General features: G+C 35.5%; 3 protein-coding genes across 10 annotated transcripts; 1 reads left to right on the plus strand and 2 right to left on the minus strand.

Moving 5' to 3' along the window:
• Positions 1–830: 830 nt before the first annotated feature.
• Positions 831–4,155, minus strand: LOC102617031 (protein GID8 homolog). Of its 4 annotated transcripts, XM_006467792.4 has the most exons (8): positions 3,971–4,155; positions 3,761–3,863; positions 3,300–3,459; positions 3,105–3,211; positions 2,296–2,427; positions 2,030–2,186; positions 1,828–1,878; positions 831–1,207 (listed from the first exon to the last, which is right to left on the minus strand). In XM_006467792.4, the coding sequence occupies exons 2-7, from the start codon at positions 3,809–3,811 to the stop codon at positions 1,841–1,843; spliced, it is 645 nt and encodes a 214-aa protein (XP_006467855.1). In that variant the 5' UTR covers positions 3,812–3,863; positions 3,971–4,155; the 3' UTR covers positions 831–1,207; positions 1,828–1,840. The 4 variants fall into 4 exon arrangements, with proteins under 4 accessions (XP_006467855.1, XP_015382539.1, XP_006467854.1 ...); XM_015527053.3 differs by lacking the exon at positions 1,828–1,878 and having other exon boundaries at positions 3,105–3,208; XM_006467791.4 differs by lacking the exon at positions 1,828–1,878 and having other exon boundaries at positions 3,761–3,843; positions 3,971–4,154.
• A 3,920-nt stretch (positions 4,156–8,075) lies between these two features.
• LOC102616342 (helicase-like transcription factor CHR28) lies at positions 8,076–17,459 on the plus strand. 5 transcript variants are annotated; one of them, XR_003063687.2, is made up of 13 exons: positions 8,076–8,547; positions 9,294–9,384; positions 9,569–9,931; positions 10,055–11,397; positions 11,986–12,057; positions 12,595–12,672; positions 12,771–13,686; positions 14,412–14,542; positions 14,652–14,873; positions 14,987–15,613; positions 15,745–15,954; positions 16,624–17,024; positions 17,140–17,459. XR_003063687.2 is itself a non-coding variant. In XM_006467787.4 (12 exons), exons 1-12 carry the CDS (start codon positions 8,410–8,412, stop codon positions 16,726–16,728), a joined length of 4,302 nt encoding a protein of 1,433 aa, XP_006467850.2. In that variant the 5' UTR covers positions 8,077–8,409; the 3' UTR covers positions 16,729–17,091. The 5 variants fall into 5 exon arrangements, 1 of the variants encoding a protein (XP_006467850.2); XR_001507108.3 differs by having other exon boundaries at positions 8,077–8,547; positions 10,049–11,397; XR_003063688.2 differs by having other exon boundaries at positions 8,077–8,547; positions 9,620–9,931; positions 10,049–11,397.
• Positions 17,460–18,791: 1,332 nt separating this feature from the next.
• Positions 18,792–20,019, minus strand: LOC102616060 (caffeoylshikimate esterase). Its single transcript, XM_006467786.4, has one exon. It carries the CDS (start codon positions 19,887–19,889, stop codon positions 18,936–18,938), a length of 954 nt encoding a protein of 317 aa, XP_006467849.2. The 5' UTR covers positions 19,890–20,019; the 3' UTR covers positions 18,792–18,935.

The following is a 20,019-nucleotide window of genomic DNA, read 5'->3' on the forward strand; positions in this document are numbered from 1 at the left end:
CGAAGATCTTAATTCAACTGCAACCAAGATTACATGGGTTTGATGAGAAGCTTGGAATGGGTGAATAGTTATGGTCAGAGGAAATGCAGGAGCCTGTTCTGGAGAGTGAGGGCAGCATTGAAGAAGGCTGTAAAAACTGGGGGCAAACAGCAGTTCAAGTTCCAGTATGATCCTTCCAGCTACGCTCTGAATTTTGATGATGGTCGTTCCAATTATGGTTTAGGAGCAAATGGAGTTAAGCAGGCTCAGCATCAAGATTGTTCAGAAAGCAAAAATGTCATGTGGGTTTGTGTCCTTTGGGTGGAATCTCAGTAGTGTTTGTTCCGTAGGGCGAGTCACAATAGTCCTTGTTTTGTAGACTGGATTAGTTAGCTCCCTAGTTTTGTGCATTGCTTCTGGGTATAATTTTCAATTCGATGAGGATTTTAAATTCATGGAGATGATCTCCTCTTACTGTTCATTGATTATGTCCATACTTTTTTAAAATTATTGCCTTCAGAACATTTTCTATTTCTCTCATTTCTACCACACCAACTTCGCACGTCTACCGGTCAAGTTTGTTCAGTTTAAACCAACAGTCGCATGCTCACATAGCCCACATAATGGAATTAGGAGAAATGAAGATCCCGTTGTACCTTAATAAATACAGTTTGCCGTAGCACCAAAACTTAGAATACTAAATCTTGACTTGCCTAACTACTAAAGATAACTTCAACAATATGAAAGAACTAATAAAGATAAAAGGACAACAATCTACTAATGGTCATGCAATATCATGAGGGCATATTATACGTTACCCTGCAGGAAATACCAACAGGAGCCAGGGCCAGTTGAGCTAAATCTGTTTTCAGTGACATTGTTTATGAAATCCCCAGAAATCTTTCACGGAAAAATATTGAAATCAATTGTACAAGGGCTTAATGCCACTAAATATCATCTAAGAAGAGAACTAACATCAAGCATCCAACAAATTCCTAACTAAAGTCATTTTGCGATAACAGTACATGCATGATCAATCATTCCATTAGGCTCTATTTGTTCAATCCTGACCACTTAAATTCCCCAGATTTAGATTTACATGCCTTTCAAATGGCAGGATCTTCTAATGTTGCAGTAGCTAAATCGTTAATGCGAGGATAAGCAGCTTTCTCATCAAGTTGGTTCTGGGCCCATAACAACATCTTCAGCAAGCTTGGAAGTTTTGGATCTATAAGAAAGCCAATTCATACAAAACTGATTAACCCCCAAGAAATACAACTTAGATAAATCAGCGAAAGCTAAATAAATACATATCATGCAGGAAAAAGAGAACCAAGTAAAAGCCAGCCCCCAATATGGAAAACCAAAACACTTTCTAATAACTTCAGTTGTCCACATTTCTTCTCCAAACTCCAATACTGAAGACCAAAGCACTTTTAACAACTTTTATTGCTCGCATTTCTTTGATTATATATCCCTTTTGGAATTTAAACACTAAAAATCATTACTGTTGTTTTTATCTAATGGCAGAGACTACCTAGTAGAGACAATTTTGTGATTATTCCTTGAAAAACTTCGTTTTTCACCTCATTTAACATTCATTACTAACCGCTTTCATACAGTTATGCTGGATGCAACTTTGCTTGTAAGGAGAAGCCAGAATTTACTAATTTCTCAAAAACTTGTTCCTCCATCTTACAGAAGATTCAAGACCAATCACATCTGAGCATAACCCCGCAATTGGAAGACCTCAACAAGCATTTTCACAGAGAATCAATTTGTAACAGTTTCCTAGCACCACTGAAGACTAAGCAACAAGTAAAATAAAGCTTCTCTAAAGCTTGTCACCTGGCCACACAATTCACATAAACATAACTTGTCCAGAGCTTTGACTAAAATCTGCGAAACAAGTAAGTCAGACCACGCTCCTATCTAAAGCTATAGAAATTATCTTAATGATAAGTAATTTGTTATATCACAAGAATTTCAAGCAGAAATTTTTTTTTTCCTACAAAGTGTTAGAGATATCACGGATAGAGAACATACTAACCTTTTTCATGACTCTGGCTTGTAAGGATGGCTGCATTAACCTCACTGGCTGTCTTCAGGCGCTGCGATATGTCCAAAAGGTCACCAACAGGACAGTTGGAGACATCTTCAAAAGCCAATAGTGCAACAGTTCTCTCCAACTCTTCTAAAAAGCTTTGCTGCGGAAAACCCATGAGATTGAACAATCAAGCCAGATGACACTTTCAAGAGCACATACTATTATGCAAAATAAGTAGGCAAAACAAAGTTATGATGAACAGAAACTACATTTTCTTCTCCTCTTGGTGCAAGCTCCTCCTGAGCAAACTCCAAAGCCTCTTCCACCTTTCCATTCCGAATTAATTCTATCAATCTCTGCTGTTGCAGATGGAAAAACAGTTGCGGATTTGTATCCAATATCTGTGCACAAAATTTTTGGAAAATAAATTAAGATTAAAAAAAGACTAAATTTTTTCAAGATAAATATACTTCTTCTAGTTCAAATATGGAGAAATAAATCTGGAAAACTTCTAGCCTTGGATACTATCAACTAGAAGAGTGTGTCCCTTGTTTCCTAACTTAAATAATTGCATAACGCATACTTTGTGTTTTCTATTATTTCACTTCGCTTAATAACATTCATACAAGTGGAGAAGAAAGATATGGCAACCCTAGTCAACCAACACCACCACCTGCAGCAGCTAACAGCGTTCGCCATCAACAACCACTGAACCATGGTCAATAACAGCCTGCCATCCATTTTTTGCACTTCTTTTCTCTTATATGGTTACTTGGTAACCATATGATATTTTAATCATATTATGTACCAAAAGGTATTTGGATATAAGTAAGTTATCTCTTGTCGTATTATATCTAATAATACCACATCATTATACCTTACTGATCCTGAGAACAAGTTTTAGCCTGCACATACACTCAATACATGTTTCCAAGAAAATGCTTAAAGTTCAATGTGAATAATTGTTTGGTCAAATGGAAAAAATAACATGAAACTACAGTAACATATTACCATGTCTGACAACCTAATCATTCACTTGTACACAGTACTAATCATGAAGATTATTTTAACATACTACCTCAGGGTTTAAGTCATTAACTTTCTCGATAGCATCCTCAACGTTCCCACATTGTACAGCCTTTTTAACAGCCATGCGATCTGTTATTGTTGCAAGATCTATATCTGCTATTTCTCATTAAAGAAAAGCAAACAGTTCATAAAACCAACCATTTATACTACTAAGGATACAACAATTAGAAAGACCAAAGGATACGTTCGGTTCCAGATTCCATCCGGAATTTCTCAGCAGCATCAACATAACCTTCAGTGACAAGAAAATTCATCACTAACTTATTCATATCTTCTTTCCTAATCTTCACATCATTAAGTTTCTTCTCCCACTCTTCCCGCGTAATCACTTTCTTTGACATAGCCTGTACACCAATAGATCTACACGTAAGCACCTTACAATTATATGAAATCACTTATTCCTCATTTAGAACATAAATGAAGTTCACTCTAACTGAACTAAAATACAAATTACATAAACCTATACAAATACTGATAATTATGCAATAGAGACACAATCCAGCTGCTTAAAGCTCATTGATTGAACTACTTTAACATACTCAAAACGAGTAAATTAATCATATAATCGCTATTGCAGCTCACGAATCAGGAAAAAAATAAAAATAAAACTAGTGATTGATTAATCTAATTAAAAATATCAAATACCATTGCCTCGATTTCCGCTAGCTGACGAATCACAATCCAGAAAAGTGACATCAGTGTACCGCCACCTTCATTCCTGTTAATTTCTGATTCCCGAAAATGAAATCTATGCAAAATAAATCATCAATCTAATTGATCGGATAAAGCAAAATTTGTAAACCCTGGTTACACGAAACCTTTTAAGAGTTATTAAAAAAAAAAAAAAAAGAGTACCTGAGATGTAAGTTAATTTTTTCCCTTTTTCCAATAACTTCTAATTATTTCTGTGAGTGGAGAACGTCACCGTCTTTAATTTTCTTTTTTTCTTTTCTTTTATTTTTTTCCTAAATGGGAGTTGCTTGATGAGGTTTTTCGATGTCTCGCTTTTGCTTGTCTGTAAATGCGCGAAGAAGCATAACTAAAAATGATTATCAATTATTAGTTTATTGTATTTGGGCATTACCCGGGTCAGAGTTGACCCGCAAATCCCCCGGCCCAACCCAAGTGGATGCGCTACTAGATCTCCTTTTCTTCTGTAAAACCGAATGTTATGTTTGATTGCACTGCATTTCAGTTCATTTTAACTGTTAAATAATGGCCATCTCTAAATTATACTTAGTGTAACCTACAATCATTAAAATTATATAAAAATAAATAACAACCAAGTGGATTAGATGGGGACGAGTCTCGCATTATTGCTCTACTTTTAGTAGTTGTGAATTACACTAAGGTAGTGTTTTGGTTTAAAGAAAACTGAGGAAAAAAGAGGAGAGGAAAGTGGAGGAAAGAAGTATATTGAAATTATTTTCTAATATTTGATTTGTTATGAAATTATACAAAGAAAGGAAATGCCTTAACTTTAATTTGGACAATTTCACCCTTTAATGTTAAACTTTTGATATTTATCATAAATATAATTTAAAAATTAAACAATAAATTTATTTAATATACTATATAAATAACTAATAAAAATTATTTTAAGTAATGATTATATTTATAATTAAACTCTGTTCAAAAAGTTTTTTAACATAATTTTATTTTAAAATTAGTTTAATTTTATTTATTTTAAATAAATTATGACATAATAAAAATAATTTCTTAAGTAATGTATTATAATATTAAAATTTTATTTGAAAAACTAAAAAAAAAGTGTTGCCGCCGCGTCTTGCCGCCGGCCACCACTGTACCATGTCATTTCAACTCGAGAATTATATGAAAATTATCAGAATTTGACGATCTATAGATTAAAACAACTTCTTTGATCGAAATATTTGATGTTTGTCTGAATTTGAGATAGGTAGAAAGGGTTCAAATTATGCTAACCGGATTTGAGGGAGATAGATTCATTTTTTCACTTGTGTGATATTAAAACTGTGTTTATCGTCGGTCGGCGACTCCAACGGTACAGGCAGGTGACGTCTCACACGCGGTTGTCATCGACGGAGGCAGCAGTCCGGCGGTCCAGCGACTGCTAAATTTGTATTTCTATTTTTTAAAATTAATTAAATAAATGAAATGATTTTATTAAATTATTTAAATCATTGCTTTAACTTTTAATAATACAAAATTAATTATTGAAAATATTTAATTGATAAAAATAATAATAATTTGATAATATTAAACAAGTTAATAAAATTTTGAAGGGTAATTTTGGATATTTTGACTTCTAATAGAGGAGGAATTCAAATTCAGTACTCTTAGGTGTGGAATATAAATTCCACATTATAATGTATATTAAATTCTTATAAATTATGGTAAATCAAACAAAGGAAATAAGAAAAGAATTTAAATTACTTTCCTTTCCCCCTTTCTCTTCTTCTAACCAAGCACCACCTAAATGTAATTTAGGAAGACTCTTAAATAATTAATTTGACATATACAGTCACATAAAATATAGAAATATTATTGTATAAAACAAAATTGATCGGTTTAATAATCGATGCCGATATATGGACTTGCCTATGGTAATTGGGACAGATTCTGTGCCTAACATCTCCCGTCATCCCACCGTCCCATTTTCTATGGTTTAATTTCTCACTCCACATCCAACGGCTGATGCTGCAGTCTGTAGCTAGTCGAGTCCCCAATATATACGATCACATAATATAAATTGATTGGTTAAAAGGATAAAAGCCATTATGAGAATACTTTTTATAGGCCCTTATCCAACCAATCAATTCATACCATGTAAAGTGTCTATTCAATTTATACAATAATGTTTCTGCAAGTTATGTGGTTATATTTAATAATCTGTAATAATAATAATAATAATAATAATAATAATAATAATAATAATTTACAGAAATCATAACTTATAAAGTATTGTCGTTTATTAATTCAGTCGACACTCTAACATAGGTGGTTGATAGGATGCACATAATAGACTATTAAGATTTTTTATTTTGTTGAATATTGCTCACATTTATTGATTGTATATAAGCCACAAATTAGTTAATCAAGTTTTTAAAGTATTGTTGTGTGATACTAATATTTGTTGCTAATTATTCAAATTTGTTAGCAAATACGTTAGCACAAATCAAATTATATATTTGCTTTCTCTAACGCATGTAATACATCATTTGATTATATATTCCCTTCGTCAAAGAGGAGTGTGTGAGTGATTTGAATCTCTTGAGTGTGGGTGAAAACCTTTCCCAAACTAGAAGCAATGTCACATGTTATATAATGAGTTGTAAAATTTTGTTACAGCATACAAATATCTAATTACCTTAAAAGGTATAGTCGAGTGGTTTTCAAGCATCTTTATTTAGTTAGTCACTTGAATTTAAATTTTAAGAGAAGTAAAAGAGCTTGAAAAAATGAATTTGGACTGTACCTACGCCCTTATCATTTAGAAAATATATTTTATAAATTGGATTATAACTAAGTGTGCGAGACCACAACTCTCCAATAAGGCTTTACACGTGCATAGTTGTGCATGTGATCAACCCACTATAATTACCAATATTAGTATTAAAAATAGATTGATTTATTATGATAAGTAAGTATACACATACCATGAGAATGGCCTAATATAATAAAATATTATTATATATTGTTTAGATTGGTAATTTGTTTTTTATTTAGACTAATATTGATCAGATAGCATGTAGTTATGATAATCATCACACACAAACATATCAATTTAAGACTATAAATTTGTATGAACACAAGATCCTCAAAGGTTTAATCCAATACTTTTTAAGTATAATTCTTTAACTAACTATCTGAATTCGAATTTTAAGGAGTTTAGAGGTTCTAAAAAACTAATTTGAACATTGTCTACCTCTTCATTTATTTATTTTAAAGTACAAACACAAGTTTATCCAAATAGCATAATACTTTTGTATATTAACACAAGATTATTTAAATAACTTAGTATTTACCATCACAAAAAAGAAAAAAAAAAGTATTTATCTTGATTTAGTCCACCTTCAAAAACTAATACAAACAAAAGTAAGAGACAGAGGGGCGTGATTTTATGTAATGAAAAAGATTTGGTTCAAGGACAAGGTCTGCCTGCTAACGCCTACTAACTTCAAAGAAATAAAACGCATATGACAATGCCTGCTCCGAGCCTCCAATCCAACTGTCAAATAAATGTTATTCATCGATATTTTGGAGGAAGTTTCTCCTATAGACTTGTCAAACGGAGGAAGGCAAAATTCAAGAAGCAGCTGCCTTATTTTTTTAATTTTCATGGGGTCAATGTTTTTGTCGTTTAATTAAATTATAAGAAAATTTCAAGGAAATTGATTTAATACTTCTCGTGGTAAGACACCGACGCGACGTCGGTACAGGGTAATAACCAAAACCTCCCCTATTCTCTCATTCGTCAATGGCGTGTGCAACTAAACTAGGTTCAACTGTTCCCAACTTCGCTTTGGCAGCCTGGAAATTTCGGCTCCCGTCCCGCACAACATAATTTTATCCTTTGTAAAAGTAGAATCCTACTCGCTTGTCAGCGCGTGCATACGAATCCCATGCCAAGTCAAAGTCAATTTGGGCATCTATAACATAATTACTTATGTTAATTTGGGCGATCTAAAAATAATTATGTCATTAATAAGTTAATAAAGATCTTATGAAATGAAAATGAAAAATTATAATTCCAGAAAGAGTGATGTGTGTTACACATATATCTGAAGTTTAAACTCTAAACAATAATATTCTCGAATTTATGAATATTTGTGCCGCAAAATCAACCATATATTTTGTGAAGAGTTTAGAGGTTGTAATACTAATAAACACTCGCGTTAAAGTCGAGTCGAGTCTGCTTCTTTTTTCTTTTCTTTTCTTTTCTTTTATTTTTCTCTAACTAATTTTTGGAATTGTACGTCGAAGTCTACTTTCTTTCCATAAACAAAAGAAGGAATCCTACCCTCTATTCACTTTCCCTCCCAGATTATTATTTTAACCCAAAGAAAAAGTCCTTAACCTGCGCACCCTCCTCCGGCTTATTAACTAATCCCCATTTAAACGTGCGCCAAGAGAAGGGTCCGCATCCCTCAATGAACAATCTCGCATACTCGAAATTTTATCACTCGTTCTTGTCGTGGATGCGATTTTGACTGTTTGGATCCCAGAGTTGGAAGATTCTACACAGGGAATTACATCTTCGAACGAGTTCGGAGAAATTAGGTCTCTCTCTCTTTTTTTTTTTTTAAACGGTGATGTTGATGGCGGATAATGCCTGGCTTTGCAGCGAGGTGTCGGCCGCTGATGAGTTCGCTGATGACCAGGGTTTGTCGATCGACATGGACACGTTGCTAGGCATTCTTGAAGAGGAGAAACAGCCTGATCGTGTGAAGGTAGGGTTTTTGAACCGAAGAATTTGATCCAAACGATTCGTTTTGCTGTTTAGAATAGGGAATTCAGTTTGTATTTTTTGTTACTTTTCCTGAATTCTGGAGAGTTGCAGAGTTAGGTCTAGTGAATTATGTACAATTTCATTGGAATTGAACTTTATTTAGTTGTTGCATCTGTTAATATCTGTAAGTTGATTTTAGTACTTGTCTCTGAATTTAAGATAAAGAAACACAGTGAATTGTGTAGCAAGCAAAGTTGCATGTTGAAGGAGTGAACATCTTCTGTTTTACAAATTTTTTTATTTACAGTATGATTTCTATAGGAATCAGTTGGGTGTACGAAGTAAGTGAAGCAAGAAACAGAAAACTGTAAAAGGAAAAAAAAAAAATTCAGTTGGGCACACTTGCAAAATAATGTTATACAAGATGAATGCTGTCATTCAGAATTTTAGGGAATGTTTGTCATGCAGTATCAATTGATTCAGATGACTTGGTCTCTGGTGCTGTAGACATTCAGTTATATATATGTATATATCCCTGAACACTCATATTAAAAGCATTTATCTAACTATCATTAGTATAAAAGAGAGAACATTTATCTATCTTCTTACAATGTTACAATGCACTTATTTTTCCTCTCTGGTGCGGGAAGGTTTGTGTATCCTAATGTTATTGTTTTAACTTGATTAGTTTGTGACATTAAAATGGGAATTCATTCTGGATTCTGAACCTGTTGTGTCAAATTGCAGAGTAGTCCAGGAGATTTGTCGTTAAGGAATTTGTCTCAAGATGAGTTGGTCCAAGATGTGGGCAGTCACAGTAACTTGCAGCTTCAAAGTGGTAAATAAATTATCAGGAATGTTTTTGCTTTATTCCTTATTGATTATGATATATATAATGTCCTATTCCTTACAAAAGATGAAAAAAATGGATGTTTATCTGAGGTGTTTATTGGAGATTGAATGGAATATCAGATGCTCAAATTTCTCATGTTGGACTTTTCTATTCTTGGTTCGTTGTTCAGGATTCAAGGGTGATATGAGAGATATTGCAACTTACCCTCTATATGGCTTAGAAATTTCAGGTGCTGAAAGTGGGGGTTTAGGTGATTCTAGTAGCCAGCTGGAACCCACTGAACAGAAGTGCTCTCCTTTGCAAACTTGCTCTGCAAGCTTTAGTGATTGGTTCAATCAAAATTCTGGGACATGCTGCCCAGAAAGTGTTGGAATATCCCAATTTGAGACACCTGGTTGCAGTACAGCCTCTAGTTTTTCTGAAGGAGATGGCTATCATTTTTTGGATCACAGAAATACTTTAGATTTTGGTGTACTGGGGGCTAAAGCTGGAATTCGGTTTGGGCATGTGGGGAGCCATATTGATTCCCGATGTAAGTAAGCTTTTTACCTTGTACATTTCAGAGTTTTGGTTTTGGGCATTTTAAGCTTTCTTCATGCATGCATATAAGAAAGTTTGTGCTATAATGATTTTTATGTTTTTCTGACAGCTGTAGATGCTTCGCCCAGCTCTATCACAGAGAATTTTGATGAAAGATATGGACATTATGGTGCTTCAATAGGAAATAGGTTGGGATCCTCAGTACCAGAAGGTAACCTATGTACCTATGTAGATGTACCTTATACAGATGCTGAGGTGTCTTCACATAATGTGGCTTCAACTGATTCTACCATCTGTCATGGTTCTGAAATAATTAGTGATGATGACTATTATTCAGCCATGCCTTGTTACATCAATACTGGTGATACAATTTTTGGTGATCTAAGTAGTTTCAATTTCCAACATCTTCTTAGTAGTGAAGAGACAGCAACTAAACCCAAGGATGAAGAAGGTGAGTTTACAACTGAGAATGCATGCTCTAGTAGTGGATTGGTTTTAAATGCTCAAGGTGGACCAGGTAAAGGATCCATGTTGAAGGTGCCGGCAATAGATTATCTTGATGCAAAGAGACAGTGTGAAGATAGTAAGAATGGTCTACCAATCTATGGAAATTCCCTATCAAATATCACACTTGGTGATGGAAAGCGATCTGCACAGCCATGTACCTATTCTCATTCTCATTCTTCAAGAACAAAGCAGATGGTTTTTGCAAAGGACGAAGGGAATGATGATTTATTCCCCTGTTGGAGCACAGTGAGCGATTCTGTTGAACAAATTGATGAAGCTGTCAGTAGAAATTCTTCCTACCATGATGGTTGCAATTCTTTTCCTTTCAAAGACTCCGGGCAGTCATTTATTGGTTTATCACCATCTTTATTGAGTCAGAATCAGGTGGTTCACGCTAAGGAGGAGCATGAAGACTTGATTCTTGAATCCAAGAGAGCTCGAGTTTGTCAAGAAATCTGTGATGGCAGTTCTTCTAGGTCTCCCATTGATGGCAGGCATTTAAGTCTGAATTTAAATGGCTCGAGGCAGTATTTTCCATATGCTCAGCCATCCACGTTAAACAAGAAAGAATTAGATGGTGTGAAGGAAGACATGGAGGCTGAAATTAAAACTAGGAGTATGGCTTCTCATTTGTTAAAATTGAGCCCAGAATCAATTCAGAGCAATTCATCAGATTGCAAATCTCATGTTGATGATGAACCTGATATATGTATTCTTGAAGACATCAGTCAACCAGCACGCTCAAATCAATCTCTAGTACTTGGAAAAACTTTGAGTATGAATCGATCTGCATGCTCAAATCATTCGGTTGCACTTGGAAAGCCAGTTGTTACATCACAACACTCTTCATATAGTGACTACCCAGGTTACCCTGGAGTGCCTCTCACGGGATTAGGAGGCATGAAGTCCAAGGCATCTGATGAGCGATTAATTTTGCAAGTTGCTATGCAGGTTAGTGCAGCTGGAATTATGCTTTTCCTTGCCTTTGGTAATTTACAAAATATACTGTTCTTATGGAATGTACCACGTGCCTGGCTCTGTTTTTGTCTCTTTGCGTTGAGAGGGAGAGATTAAGTGTGGCTTCTTGTTTCTTTTTTTCCCCTTCTCTGTTTATTCTTGTTTTACTCAACATTTTTCCCCTTTATTGTGCGGTAAAGATGGTTTACTAAGTTTTCTGTTTCCATCTCTTTATCAGCTGCCATGGTTGAGTTTTATATGGAAGCTTATAGTGGGGAACTCTAATTTCTTCCCTCTCTTTTTGCTATGTTTAAAAGAACTTGCTATGTTTCTGAAAAAGCTGTGAATGAGCTTAGCATTTTCAAATATGTCAATTTGCATTTGTTAACAAAGGGCCCCCTTTACATTTGGGTGTTGATTTGGGTATTGAGCAATGGAAACTTTTTGAGAGTTTGTTTTCTGAAGCAATAATCAATAATCCTCGTTTTCGCTCTCATGATTGCTATATAATTGCAATTATTGTGGTGTTTTTGTGAAAGTTTATCTGGAAGATGTTGTTTGTAACTGAAATTTGCATCGCAGGGTATTTCTCAGCCAAATGCTGAAGCTAGTGCACCTGATGGTGTTCTTGCAGTGCCTCTTTTGAGACATCAGGTTTGAGGTTTTTCCTTTTCATCAAAAAGTTTGGGTCAGGGATATTTGAGAATAATTATCTACAGTGAAGAGTTTGCCTCCTAAATATGAATATAGACAATTTGAGAAAAATAATTTAATTGGCTACTACTGGTAATCTTAGGTGATGATAACATTGATGCAAAATCTCTGATATAACAGCATTTTAATGAAGTGCATGAAAATGTGGAAGGGTCTCGGACATAACCGAACTTTAATGAAATGAACAAACATGTGCAAGGTCTCTGGTATAATGACCCTGAATGTATTTATTTTTGTTTTGAAAAAGGAAAATAGGTTTGTATAAGTGGAAAAGCTCACTTTTTAATGCTAATATAGGAATTGGGATTGAGGGGAGAAGGGACTTTTAAGTGCAAACTATGAGATCCAAGGTTCAGTGTTGCTGGTTATGATGATTCCGATAAATTGGTGCCCGAATAATTGACATTAAATAATCAATTTATTTATTGTAGCTGGAATGTGTCTCTTATCAATTTTTTATTTCTCTCTTTGGGACAGCGAATTGCTTTGTCATGGATGGTCCAAAAGGAGACATCTAGCTTGCACTGTTCAGGAGGGATTCTTGCAGATGATCAGGTTTATTGCTTATAGTCTTTACTTGTGATGACCACCTGATAGTAGATTACCGTTGAAATGTGCTTGGCGTTCTTCAGTTTTAATATTCTCTTTTTCAGGGTCTTGGAAAAACAATATCAACCATTGCACTTATTCTTAAGGAAAGGCCCCCATCTTTTAGAACAGAGGATGATAATAAACGCCAGTTGGAAACTCTAAATTTGGATGAAGAAGACAACGGCATTCAGGTTAATGGCCTTGATCTTGTGAAGCAAGAATCCGATTACTGTCGGGTTGTTCCAAATGGAAGTTCAGCAAAAAGCTTCAATTTTGTAGAGCAGGCAAAGGGAAGGCCAGCTGCTGGAACCCTTGTTGTCTGTCCTACAAGTGTGTTGCGTCAATGGGCTGAGGAGTTGCGCAATAAGGTAACAAGCAAAGGGAGTCTCTCGGTTCTGGTATACCATGGAAGCAGTCGAACTAAGGATCCATGTGAGCTGGCCAAGTTCGATGTTGTTATTACAACATATTCGATTGTCAGCATGGAGGTCCCTAAGCAGCCCCTTGGCGACAAAGAAGACGAAGAGGAGAAAATGAAGATAGAAGGCGAGGATCTTCCACCAATGTATTGTTCATCTAGCAAGAAAAGAAAATGCCCGCCTAGTTCTGATAGAAAGGGTTCAAAGCAAAAGAAGGGACCAGATGGTTTGCTGCTTGACATTGTTGCTGGACCTCTTGCAAAGGTGGGATGGTTTAGGGTTGTCTTGGATGAGGCCCAGAGCATAAAGAATCACAGAACTCAAGTTGCTAGGGCATGTTGGGGTCTTCGTGCTAAACGCCGGTGGTGCTTGTCGGGGACTCCTATTCAGAATGCAATTGACGATCTTTATAGTTATTTTAGATTTCTCAGATATGACCCTTTTGCTGTCTACAAGTCATTCTGTTCTATGATAAAGGTCCCAATTTCTAAGAACCCAGTTAAAGGTTACAAAAAGCTACAAGCTGTCTTGAAAACAATTATGCTACGTCGAACCAAAGGTGAGGATTGTCTTCTGTATTAATTTTGTTTGTCTTTAGATAGGGTTGCAAATTTAGTGTTTTGGCTGTTCATAGTGTGATGATCCTTAAGAGTCAGCAATATGTATTTGATATAACCTTTATTCTGTTAGAGCCGTCTTTGCTATCACGATATCGTACAATTATTGGATGCCTTGAGTTTTCATTGTCTGTTGCCTGTGAATTGTAATCGTTAAATGGTTCGCTCTATTCTTTTGATGTTGCATTTTTTAATTAGTTTCTTCCTCACAAATCATTGGGGGTCATTGATAATTTAGGGAATATCTTTAATAGTTCATTTTGTGGTCGACATACATTTTTCTCTTTATTGGCTAACCAATCACTGATGTATAAGTAAGAGTCGTGGAATTGGATTGGGTAAAATATTGAAGGAAGGTAAAAGAGTTACCTGTACCTGAATAGTTTTAGCTTCTTTCTGCGGTTGTATGGAAATTCCTAGTTCACTAAGCATTCATTTTCCTTTTTTTTCTTTTTGTTCCTGTTCGTTTAAAATTTTCTAGGGTAGAACTGATTTGAAACATTTGACATTTTGTATGCTATTTGAGGACTGTTAATTTTCAATGCATTACATGTTCAATTATCTAAATAATTCCGGTTTGATGTGTAACTCACTGCTTGAAGAATTGCTGCAAGGCTTGTGTTATTGTGAAATTCACTGCGATGACTGATTGTTATCTTATCTGCAGGCACTCTTCTTGACGGGGAACCAATTATTAACCTGCCGCCAAAGGTAATAATGCTTAAACAGGTAGACTTTACAGATGAGGAACGTGATTTTTATAGCCAGCTAGAGATTAATTCACGTGATCAGTTCAAGGTATGGTTTTACTGAAAGTGGTTTCCAGTTTTTTTCCCCCCTGAAATCATTTTCATGCAGTTAGTGTATGTTTAGTTGTTTTTGGTAATTCTTTGAATCTCTGGATCAGGAATACGCAGCTGCTGGAACTGTGAAGCAAAATTATGTCAACATTTTATTGATGCTTTTGCGTCTTCGACAAGCTTGTGATCACCCTCTTCTTGTCAAGGGTTTTGATTCAAATTCTTTGTTGAGATCATCAGTTGAGATGGCAAAGAAGCTTCCTCAGGAAAGGCAAATGTATCTTCTGAATTGTTTAGAAGCTTCTTTGGCAATTTGTGGCATCTGCAATGTATGTGGTTATTTAGTTTTTCATATTGAGTCTCAGATTTGTTTTGTGGAGTTACTTATTCTTTTGAACATATGTTTGGTATTAATTTGGATCATTTATTTATTTTTCTGTAGGATCCCCCTGAAGATGCTGTTGTGTCAATCTGTGGTCATGTTTTCTGTAATCAATGCATTTGCGAACGTCTTACTGCTGATGATAACCAATGCCCGACTAGGAATTGCAAAATTCGACTCAGTCTGTCTTCAGTGTTCTCTAAAGCTACACTAAACAATTCTCTTTCACAGCGGCAGCCTGGGCAGGAGATTCCAACTGATTATTCTGATTCCAAACTTGTTGAGGCACCTTCTTGTGAGGGGGTCTGGTATAATTCCTCCAAAATTAAGGCGGCTCTTGAGGTTCTTCAGTCACTGGCTAAACCAAGGGGGAATACAGTAACGAATCATTCTTTACGGCATTCATTCAATGGAAGCATATGCTGCCCTGGAGATTCAAATGATCTTCATGGAGGAGATACACTTGATAATATCTCTGATGAGAACGAAAAGATCGCTGCAAAATGTTCGATTGATTCAATTAAGTTAGGTGGGGAGAAAGCAATAGTATTTTCCCAGTGGACAAAGATGTTGGATTTGCTTGAAGCTTCTCTTAAAGATTCTTCCATTCAGTACAGAAGACTTGATGGGACAATGTCAGTTTTTGCCAGAGATAAAGCCGTAAAGGATTTCAACACCCTCCCAGAGGTTTGTGTTTTTGATGACCTGGATATTCTATTCTCATTATTCTTTGTTATGCGATGTTCAGAGCTTTTTTATCCACTTATATTGGTATTCCATCTGAATTTACTTCCAATATTTGATCCTTTTGCGAGTAGGTCTCGGTTATGATTATGTCTTTGAAAGCTGCCAGTCTTGGACTGAACATGGTTGCTGCCTGCCATGTTCTGCTTCTGGATCTTTGGTGGAACCCAACCACTGAAGACCAAGCAATTGATAGAGCACATCGAATCGGGCAGACTCGTCCCGTTTCAGTTTTGCGATTAACAGTGAAAAATACAGTTGAAGATCGAATTTTGGCTCTACAGGTACAGTTGTTTTTTTTTTCAAAGTTTTCTTATTGTTCATGTTGTCTTTTGTTTTAAATAAAAAAATTAAATGAGAGGATGTTTAAGCTATATGCATTAGGTGTGCCAGATAAATTGGTTGCTTATCTTATGGATTCATTCTAAGAGACAAATTTTGGTGCTTGTGAGTAGAAGCTGAGAGTTGAGGAATTTGGGTTACTCCTCCGACCTTATCCTTAGATGATGACGTTAGCTTATGGGTGAAGTATTTTAGCAAGTATGAAGACATTTTTTTTCTCAGTTAATTCAGGTTTAATGATGATTTAGTTAACACTCATTAGTTAGTATCTGTCATGAAATATATTTTTGGATAGCCTAGGACAGGGCAGAGGCATTAATTTGGGATCAGATGAATGCTTGCTGTCTCAGTGAAAATCGTTTGTGAGAAGGGTTAAATGACATACTTTGTGTAAGATTGAATTAGAATTCATTTTTGTGGTATTGTATTTTCACGTTCATCAAAGAATGGGCCGTCCATTTCCATTGCTTGCATAGTACTTGTAAATATTCATATATCTGAAATATCCATGGTGGGGCTCAAGCGTAGAAACTTTTACCGGCTCAGCCTAGATTAAATTGTTGGTGGTTAGCTGGTTGTTTGTTAATGAGAAATGCTTTCGTTCTTTGCAGCAAAAGAAGAGAGAGATGGTTGCATCTGCATTTGGAGAGGATGAAACCGGTGGTCAACAGACTCGCCTTACAGTGGACGACTTAAATTACCTGTTTATGGTGTGATTAAGACGTTCACTAGGTTTGTTGGTACCATTTTGCTAACCCATATACAGTTGGTAGGTTCTTTCTTGAGCAGCTGCAGAGCTGCAGCTCTTAATTGACTCATAGCCTCAGTAAATTTCCTAAAGTAGCAGCAGAAAGGAGCTCTTATCATATAAGAAGGTTGTGTGGATAGTCGCCAAAGAATTAACGTGATATTTTTTTTTCTCCCCCCCCCAAACAATTGATCTCTCTCGTCCTCGTATATCTTCCATTAGGTTGTATAGCACGTGGAGTTCATTAGTATACAGCCAGTAAAGGTACCGATGGTTTTTTTCCCTCCCCCTTTTTCTTTAAGTGTAAATGATATAGGGTTTCTTTCATTTTTGTCCATTTGGTTTTGTTTTAATTTTCATTTGTTATTTTCGTTTCCAGATACTGAGGTTTCAATACAAATGCAGAATTTAATATTTTAGTGCATTTGTGATGCGACTCTGCGTCTCTGCCTAACACGAGCAAGTAAACTCAAAGAAGATGTTAATTAGGGCGGCTATTCACGAGTTCAATGATTTGATCATTCGACAAATTGTTTTATTGGGAAATGGACCAAATTAAATATGTAATTAGGGGAAAGATGCTTAGTTTTGGATAATGGTTACATTGCCTTTTGGTTTGGGCGAGGAAAAAATTAAAAAAAAAATGATGATATAAATTGCCAACGGTGATATCATCCATATAAAGTCTGCTTGTTCACAGTTTTGGACTTTTGGTGATACTCTTTGGGATAATATTATTCTCTATAGTAAGTATGTGAATCACGTTTTCTTTTGGAATTAGTGCAGATGTGTATACGTTTGGGATCGCTAATATGACAGTAAATATGTGGGGTCGAGCCTTTCATTACTCAAAATGAATGAAAGTCTCGGTTGGGCCTTTGCCATTTGGGGACGACAATCACAATACAGATTCACAGGCGCGGAGTTGTCACATTATGAAAACAGGTCAGCGTCAAGAACGATTCACAGAAAATCTTTCCGCTGACTGCGGTTACAAAAATTTGATCATCTGACACTGTTCAGAGCAAAATGTTTCAACCAGAAAAATCCACCACTCCGTATTAATTACGGATTCAGACGAGGTTCAATCCTTCTATTTTTTTTGAATAATTTTATAAATTAAAATTTAAAAAAATAATAAAAAATTTTCAATCCCTAATTCTATATTAATAATAATTTTTTTTTTAAATTATAATATTAATTTTTTAAAGTGTTAATTAATCAAAATAGTGCTTGAATTAAAAATTCAGTACTGAAAAATAAATTTTTATACTTGTATTTGCTTCATTTTTTATTTTATTATATTTATTTTTTAATTCATTATTAATTATAACAATTTAATTATTATTAATTTATTTTAAATTTATGATAATTTAAAAAAAATAAAAAAATAAATGAAAGTCCAAGTTCGGCTTAAGCCCAGCCCAAACTTACAATGGGCCCCACCCAACCCCTCACACTTCTACTCTAATGTACTTGTGCCTGGGATTGGAAAAGCCCTGTCCAAGCCTGCATTTTGCTACCCGTAGTATTAACTAACACGACATAAATAATATACGCAACAATTTATTTACGAATATGAGCACACCCAAATTGGGAGCTGTTTATCGAGCACAACCTATGAAGCTCACTATCCAGTCTCAAGGCATCCTGTTGAGAGTGTACAACCTAAAATGTCTGCTGCCCAGTCTTAACTCTAGCACAAAGTGGAGACCGACCCTAGTTTCAATATGCTTCTCAAGTCTCTGAACACAAATCTAGAGGAATGGTCCAAAACCCACAAAGATGGAATCTATAAGTCAAATAAAATTCTACACACCACAAAATTAATGAATCATTTTATCATAAACTATTCTCTCTCACTGAGGTTTCAATCAAACAGAGCAATTTCTCAAAATTAAAGGGTCATGATAAGTTACAGCATGAGTAACTTACAGCCCAGCAATTTTGTGCAAGTATGGGTAGCAAAAGTAGAGTCTAACACCCTCTAAATAGCTGGGCTGCAAGTTACTAACTTAGTAAAAGCCAAAATTAAACGGCATCTTAAGTATCATTTTCCATTCATGACATGGCATGACATCCAAACATTTGTAAACAAACTTTTTTCTTCAACAATTGCCAAGTAAACGTACTAACATAACAAGAAACCGACATGGTAAAATCAAACCAAAGCACCTAATTGCACCTACCATTCAACCAAGACAGAATATCATTGCGAACAATTTCAATATTCTCATCAGTCTCACCAAACAGCAACGAATGCAGCATCCCGTCATAAATCTTTATTGTCTTGTCCGAACTCCTTGCCTCTTCATATAACGCTTCGCTCACACTTGGATCAGTAACAACATCAGCATTCCCGTGTAACACAATAAACGGAATACTCACATCATATAATCTTTCACTCAAATAATCAGTCACCCTCAGTAACTCAACAACAGTACCTAATCTAGGCTTCCCTCTGTATCTGTGCGGATTAAGATCAGCAATAATCTTTTTCTCTTCAACCTTAATAGACTTTGACAAGAGATCTTGAGTGGGTACAATTGGCAAGGTGGGAAAGAATCTTGCAATCAAGGAAAGAATTTGAGGAATTGGCCATCTGGGTTTCACTTTGTCAGAGATTTTACACATGGGGGCAACCAAGATCGCTCCATCAAAACCATTAGGGTCAGCAAAATGAATCAAAAGACAAATAGCGCCACCCATTGACTCACCGTATAAAAAACAAGGCAACCCATTAAAGCTCGGATCTTGTTTAACAGAGTTAAAGTAAGACAAACAATCTTGAACTACAAGATCAACATTAGGCACATAAGCTTTTAAACCCTGTGATTTGCCATGACCTTCAATGTCAAGAGCGAAACAAGCAAAACCCATTTGGGCAAGAAAGACAGAAATGCCTTGGAAAGTCCAGCTTATGTCATTACCATATCCGTGGACCATACAGAGGATGCCGCGTGGAGGGGTGTTGACGGGTAGCCAAGACCTGGTGAACAGAGTGAGGCCTCTTGGTGAAGTGTGGTATGATTGTGTTGATCTGATACCCTGCTGATTGTAGTACTCTTCCTCTGGAGTATTTCCCCAATAATGGAGTGTTTTTAGGAGTTTTTGTTCCCGTTCCTCCATTGTTGGACGAGAGACTACCAGACTCTAGTCTTTAGAGATAGTGGGATTGGTATTATTTATTAATTATATTCAGGTTTCTTTATTATATTCGGGTTTCTTTTGCTTTGTTTTTTCGTTCGTCGAAACTGGA

Source organism: Citrus sinensis, chromosome 2 (genome assembly GCF_022201045.2).
Source record: "Citrus sinensis cultivar Valencia sweet orange chromosome 2, DVS_A1.0, whole genome shotgun sequence".
NCBI lineage: Eukaryota > Viridiplantae > Streptophyta > Magnoliopsida > Sapindales > Rutaceae > Citrus > Citrus sinensis.